Source organism: Sus scrofa, chromosome 14, assembly GCF_054392235.1.
Source record: "Sus scrofa isolate SSC_HxYL_T2T_F1_AM1 chromosome 14, Sscrofa_HxYL_maternal_Yorkshire_Landrace_v2.0, whole genome shotgun sequence".
Taxonomy (NCBI): Eukaryota; Metazoa; Chordata; class Mammalia; order Artiodactyla; family Suidae; genus Sus; species Sus scrofa.
In genome coordinates, this window is record NC_139396.1 from 63,651,971 (window position 1) to 63,659,351 (window position 7,381).

General features: G+C 49.0%; 1 protein-coding gene across 5 annotated transcripts in view; it reads right to left on the bottom strand.

Moving 5' to 3' along the window:
* Positions 1-4,668, bottom strand: part of LOC106505952 (uncharacterized) — a 113,045-nt gene extending 108,377 nt beyond the window's left edge. For 3 of the 5 annotated variants that reach the window (XR_014826996.1, XM_084995664.1, XM_084995663.1), the window contains exon 1: positions 3,934-4,277. Coding sequence is in view for 2 of the 5 variants with exons in the window: in XM_084995664.1 (XP_084851790.1) it covers positions 3,934-4,140 (207 nt within the window). In the remaining 3 variants the exon portion in view is untranslated. Of the gene's footprint in view, positions 1-3,933; positions 4,278-4,587 lie in introns of those variants that run through there. The other 2 variants (XR_014826998.1, XR_014826997.1) reach the window with 1 other exon arrangement.
* Positions 4,669-7,381: the final 2,713 nt, after the last annotated feature.

The following is a 7,381-nucleotide window of genomic DNA, read 5'->3' on the forward strand; positions in this document are numbered from 1 at the left end:
CTAGATTAATATCTAGTAATCGAAGCTAACCTTGCTGCCCCTTCATTTCTCCAGAGGGAACTTTGGGGATATGGTACCTACTCATGGGGGCCTTATGAGAATTAGGAAGTTAGTTCACGGGAAGTGCTTAGAACAGGGCCTGCCACATCGTCACTACTCATAAATGTTGGTTATCTCCAGATTCATGCTGTCCAGTGTGGTAGCCTCCAGCCCCGAGTGACTATTTAAATGAATTGAAATTGAATAAAATTCAGAATTTAGTTCCTCATCCCATTAACTACATTTCAAGTGCTCAAGAGCCAGTGTTTTAGAGAGCAAAGGGGTGAGACATCCCCATCACTGGAAAGTTCCATTAGATGGAGCTGCAGCAGAGGATGCATGAGCAACATTAACAGCGGTTACATTCAGGGAGGAGAACCTGGAGATGGTGAGGTCATGGGTCAGAGAGATATTTTCCTCTTTTGTACATTTGGAACTTCTGCTTTATCGTGAGCACTTATTACTTAACAAAACACAAAAACAAGATACCTCATTAAGCAACTTTTTTTGGCCCCACCCTCAGCATATGGAAGTTGCCAGGCCAGGGTCTGAACCCCCATCATAGCAGTGACCCAAGCCTTGACAGTGACATGAGATCCTTTAACTGCTAGACCACAGGGGAACTCCTCAGCAACCCTTTTTATAGAAGAGAATCTGAGGTCCAAGGCCACAGTGAAGGGTCCGAGGCTGGAACCTCCTATCTGACCTAGAGCTTAGGGCCTCGACCACCAGGCAGGTGGGATGCTAATTCAAATGGATGTGGAGAGCCACAAAAGCAGGAGATGTTTCTCCAGCCCTGGAGACCCCAGGACCTACTTCCCTCATTTAGTCCTGACCAGGGACCACCTTGTAACACCCCTTAGGGAAGAGGGAGTCAGATCTGTGGAGCCCACATGATGTGGACTGTGCTAAGAGCTCTAGTGTCAAGAGGCACTGGTTCAAATCCAGACTCCACACCAAATTGCTGTGATCTTGTGCCTTGGCCTTCTCACTCGCAGACTGGGCACTGTAACCAGCCCATGGTCACAGAGCTGCTGCCAAGGTAAAGTGAGGCAATATGAAGAGCTGGGCTCAAAATGATTCTGCAATATGGGTGAGTTAATTATTGGTATAGTAAACCTTTAAAGCTGGCCTCTGAAGAAAAAGCACATGAAAGGGGAGCCATTTGTGACCCCCTTGAAGTGTCTTCTCTTGACACATTCCTGGAAAGCACAAATGGAGAGGGCTGGAGGGAGGAGGCAGCCTATCTCTAATTTACCCATCATGCCCATTACCTGGCATGTTCCCCTTGGCCTTGCAAAGTGAAAAGCACTACCTTCTGATAAAGCACTACCTATGGCCAAAGGCAGGAGTGGCCTTGAGGAATATTTATGGGGCTGTCACATGGGTGTTCCAGATTTCCCTGACAGTCCCAAGGTGAAGCAACAATTTCGTATCTGCCATTAATCTTGCAAATAAAGGCATGAAGTGGCCACTGCTGGGAGTTTTCCTATTAATTGATTGTGGCTTCAGAACAGAATTCAGAGCTCATTAGGCAGGGCTGGGAGCAGTGGGCCCACAGCCCTTCTATTGCAGGTGGTGGTTGCCACGTGACACATGCAGCTCACTGTGGCCCTGGCGTATTGATGGGTATCCACCAGCACTGGTATCCAGAAGCGCAAGAGGGAGGAGGAGCCACGGGGTGGAGAACGGTATGCTTCCACTGAGCAATCTTGGGGTTGTGAGAGTGTGATGTTTGGGAGACAGGGTTCAAGTCTGGGCCCCCAATCTCCACTTGTCAGAACTTGGTCACTACTCCCCACCCTGAGCCTCAGATTCTTCATCTCTGAAATGGACATTATACCAATCCTTAGTACAGAAGGTTACTGTGAGGATTACATGAGTGCTACCATTACTGTTAGGTCACAGTAAATGCCACTCATAGGACCTGACTACTGGGTCCTAGTCCTTCAAACCTCCAGCCCCTCTGCTATAGGATAGCTGAAGTTCCCCTATTCATGCTCCATCTCGCAAAGACAGATATTCTAATACATGACAGCTGTGATCCATCACTGACAACCCAGGGTGAATAAAGGATTGAAGAGCAGGGTTGTTTTGATGGAAGAAACCAGGAGGCACTGGAAGCTGGGGGGAGTGAGAGAGGACCTGTGATGTGTAATAGACTTTACAGTTCCTATAGGATGCATGTTCATTGGCTCATCTGCTCACTTCTCCAGAAGTGGACCAACAGCCATCTGACATCCCTTTGTTATTTTTCCTGCCTTCACTGAAACCTTTTTATTTTTTTTTTGGTCTTTTTAGGGCCACACTCATGGGGTACGCAAGTTCCCAGGCTAGGGTAAAATTGGAGCTGCAGCTGCCAGCCTACACCACAGCTACAACAACGTGGGATCCAAGCCATGTCTGTGACCTAGGCCATAGCTCACGGCAATGCCAGATCCCAACCCACTGAGCGATGCCAGAGATCGAACCCACATCCTCATGGATACTAGTTGGGTTCATTAACTGCTCAGCCATGATGGGAACTCCCTTAACTGAAACTTTTGAATACATATCATTTCTCCCTCCACATCTCAGGCCATCTGCTCAGCGCCTGTTCCCGCAAATGTCAACTTTGTGTTTCAGAGCCTTCTCCAGAGCACTACCATGTGAAATCACTAACTCAACCACTCATTTGTTTAACCAGCCAATAAGCCAACTAACCAACCAAACATCCAATAGATCAATAAACTGACCATCTAATTAGCTACCCACTCAACCAATTAACAGAGTGAAAAACAACCATCAACCAACTGACTAATCAACTTATCAGCCAACTAGCCAACTAAACAGTGAATGAGTCAACCAGCCATCCAAGTCCTTAACCGTTCAGTGAACAACTAATAAATCATCCAACCAACCCCACAAACCAACCAACCAAATAACTACTAACCAATCAACCCAAGTTTACTAGTTTGGGGCAAATCCACCCAACCAGACTCTGCTGTGGCCCAAGGAGATGGTGGTGTGGGTTTGGGCTTTCAGCAGCCCTCCTGGTTAAGGGACCTCATCTTTGCACTACCTTCCTGCGTAACCCTGGGCCAAGCATTATTCCTTCTGAGCCTGACTAAAGGTCTGTAAACTGAGGCCCTTGGGGAGAGGGGTTCGGCGGAAGGGCCCTGCGACTCCCTTGGGAGGTAAGAGGCAGTTGGGTGGGCAGGGACTGGGGTGGTCATCCCTGCTTTCTCCCTTGTTTTTCATTTTTAAAAAAATCTTTTTAAGGCTGCAACTGCAGCATATGTAAGTTCCCATGCTAAGGGTTGAATTGGAGCTGCAGCTGCTGGCCTACCCCACAGCCACAGCCATGCCAGATCCAAGCTGTGTATTTGTCCTACCTCAAGCCACAGTAAGAACTCCCTCTCCTTTGTTTTATATGTTGGGATTTTGAATAAGACGTTATTTGAAAGAAGTCTTAGGCATCTTAAAAACCTCTTTTTTTTTTTTTTTTTTTTTTTTTTTTTTTTTACCACTCTTGCCAGGAGTTCCCAGACCAGGGATCTAACCTGAGTCACAGCAGTGACGATACAGAATCCTTAACTGCTAGGCCACCAGGGAACTCCCTGAAAAACCATTTTTAAATGTCAGAGAACCATTGCATTGGGTCACCTTTTCAACTCTAAGGGGGAATGACTGTGTCCTGTTGGGAAGATGTGAAGGAGACCCTGGGCTCTGAGCCTGGAGTTTCCAGCGGGAAGAATGTAATAGGAGCACAGAGGTGGCCATGTTTTTTCTCTCTCAGATGAGGGACTGCTGAGTTTGGGGACAGAGCAGTAGGGAGCCCCATGTACTTAGATCTCAGAGACCACACGTCCATGAAGAAGTGAGTATAAGCAAGAGGTTATGGCATGTCCTTACCTGTTTCCAAGCTGAGCTGCTTCCCCTGATCCAGTCTGCTGGAATATCCAAACAGCCCTTGGCAGGGCATGGGATGTCCTTAGATGTGGCATCTGCCAGGAAGTGACTCCAAAGGATCTGGATCCATGGTTGCTCATCTGCCTGTTTCTCAGGGTTCTCACAGTGGGAGGCATGCAGAACCAGGGCACAAAGGGAGATGGTGTGCATCACAGATGCCCCTGGGTGGGCTGTGCGCTGGGACTTCACTTCCCAAAAGTGAAAAAGCAGTCAAATTGTGCCCAGGGCTCCCACTGTGGGACAGAAAGCATGGCATTGGGGGACTCAGGCATTGGACTGAATCCCAACTTGCTGTAATACCTTGGGCAAGTCACTTCATCTTTCTGAGCCTCTATGTCAATTCTACGTAAAATGGGGCCAATCAGTGGTTATCATGGAGAAGTGCAAGGTCAAGAGTAGGACATATCTTCGTTACAGACGAACAAACTGGCCAAGTGGGGGATTTTGAGAGGAGCTGGGATCCTAACTGAGGTTTCTGGGTTGATGTCTCCTTCCAAAACCCCATGCTGAGCCTTGTAGTAGCTCAGCCTTGAGACAGAAAAAAGAACCTGGATACAGCAACAGAGCATCAACGGTTTGCTGTCCAGGGGAACTTACATGTGTGAAGCAAAGTCTTGGAGCACCAGCCCCTTGTGTGCAGTGGCCAGAGAACAGAACACAGCCGCCATCTTCGCTCCTGGGCGGGGAGAAGGAGGCTGCCTTTTATAGGGGAACTGAGGTCATGCTGGCTCGTCAGTTACCAGGGGAACCAGCAGCCCCGCCCAGCCCCTCAGGTTAACGACCTGCACCAGGGCAGATGTTTCACTTTAATAAACTAGCAGGTGGAGCCCTTCTGGCCTGAGGATTAGAATAGTCACTAGTTGGGCGCGAAGCAGGCAGGTCACATGAAAGGCGTGTAGGTGGAACAGGGGCTGGTGGAGCAGGGGCTGGACAGAGCCTAGAGGATAGCCACCTGGAATGGCCTGACCACACACCCTGGGGCACTGTTTTCTCTCTCTGGGGGGTGTTTTTCCTTCAGACAAGGTAGAGCCAGCCATGAAAGCTTGAGTCTGGTTCTATTCAAACACCCAGGAATGACTCCGGGGTGGGGGAGGGGGGTTCTTGAGTTCCACACTCCCCGCCTCACCCCAGCTGGTGTGGGTTTAGATCTCTCTCGAAGTGCATTAAACATCCCCAGCTCGCCTGCCCGCTGATCCGAGGGGCCATCATTTATTCAAAAGCATCACCAGGAGTGTCTGATTTACTGGTGATGGGTCAGCTATGTTCTTTAGGCAGCTTGTGGTCATGCCATTAAATTTTCAGAGATTAAGAGCATGCTGGGGAAGATAAATTGAGTGATTCTGGGGATCCTGGAAGAGCAGCTCCTGGAAGGGGTCCCCACACCCTTTCATGCTCACTTCTTGGGTCCCTTTCTGTGACTATCAGGATGAAACGCATCCCGTAAGGAGAGATTTGCTTCCAGAACAGGAGGCTGTCCATTCCTGGAGTTACTGAGTGGTCTCATGACGGAATCATAGAATATCAGAATTGGAGAGTTACAGATGATTGGAGTAAGACAAGCTCTTAAAATCATGCAGTCCATCATCATTTTACCGACGAAGAAACTGAGGGTGAGGGCGGGGAAGTGATCTAATCGGGAGTGTAGGAGGCACTTCTGGTGCCCCTTTTGTGGCATCAGGATAGCCTTCTCTTAGAGGTGGGAATCAGCTGCCCAGTGGAGGAAAGGGACTCCTGAGGGGACCTTACATTTTCTAAGCATCTCCACCTTATAGGAAAAGAAGCTGAGGTTCAGAGAGGACACCTGACCTCTGCACATTTCACAGAGGCCCCTCAGTTTTGCATGGCTTCCCTAGAACCCACCTCAGTGCTTAGAACGTAACAGGTGCCATAAATAAATTTTTGTTGATTGAATGAATGAGTGGACGAAGGGGTGCTTATCTGGAACTAGGACTCTGTGATTTAAAAGCCTGCATGTGGGCTCAGGGGCCAGTTTCAGCACCGGCAGCTGCGTTGCTGCGCAGCCTGTCCTGTTCTGTGTGTGTTTCCCATATGGTGATGAGCAGCAGGTGGGGAACTGGAATTCCCACAGATGGAAGCTCCACCTCCCAGACACTGGAAATATCCATCTCAGGGCTTTAAATGTCCCAATCAAAATGGAAAGGGTTCAACAGTCCCCACAATGCTTAGCTTTGTGCAGACAACCCCCGCCCCTCTTCTCATGAGAGCTAGATAGAGTTGGGTGGGGGAGTGGGAAGGCTGGGGACAGATTAGAGCCAGAGGCTGCAGAGTCTGGGGGGGAAGGGGGAGGGGAGGGAGGGGTGGGGAAGATGAGGACTCCTCTTTAAAGCCAGTGCCTGTGTAATTTAGCACCAACTGGACATCACCTGGGTGAGGACCTGCCCCAACAGAAAACACAACCAGTTCCTGAAACAGGAACACGAAATCAATTGAAATAACAGCACTCAATTCTAGTATATCTCATTTCCGGAGACTTTGTTCAAAGAAATAGATCTTTCCTGAGCACCTACTGTGTACTGAGCTCTACCCAAGGCTCTTTGGGAATTAAGATAGGCAGGGCTGCCTAGAGTTAAGAGAATGGATTCTAGAACCAGGTTGCCTGGGTTAGAATTCCGGCTCTACCACTTAGCAGCTGTGAGACCTTGGGTAAGTCACTTGACGGAGCCTCAGTTTCCTTATCTGTAAAATGGGACTGATAATCATACCCACCTCATAGGGCTGTTGTGAGGATTAAATGAGATAATACACATAAAGCCCTTGGCATGGTGTCAGCACATAGTGTGTGCCCAGTAAGTACTGCTGCTGTTGAGGTATACCTAGAGCGAATGTCCCTGGCATGATATAAATGGGGCTACAGGGACCATGACTCTCAAATTGCAAGGGTGCTCAGTGGCTACTTGCAGGACTTCACTTCCCCTCCTGTCTTGCCCAGTGATTTTCGGGGGCCTTCAGCGTACCTCCCTTGTATTGGGGAAGTTGTCCACCCACGTTTTCCTGCTCTGTGCCCCCTGAGGACATCCCTGCCCACAGACCATTACATTTCCAGGTAATTCCTACAGCCCAGCCTCTCTTTCAGAGGTTACAGGGCCATCTGCACTCCCTGTGGGGCTCTCAGACATATGCGGATAGAGGGCATGTTGTTTCAAAACAATTTGAAGAGTTCCTATTGTGGCTCAGTGGGTTAAGAACCCACCTAGTATCCATGAGGATGGGGGTTCAATCCCTGGCCTCACTCAATGGGTTAAGGATCTGTCATTGCTGATGCGGCTCTGATTCAACCCCCAGCCTGGGAACGTCCATGTGCAGCAGGTATGGCCCTAAGAAGAAAGAAGAACAAAAACCAATTTGAGCCAACTTCAATAAGCCAGGAGAT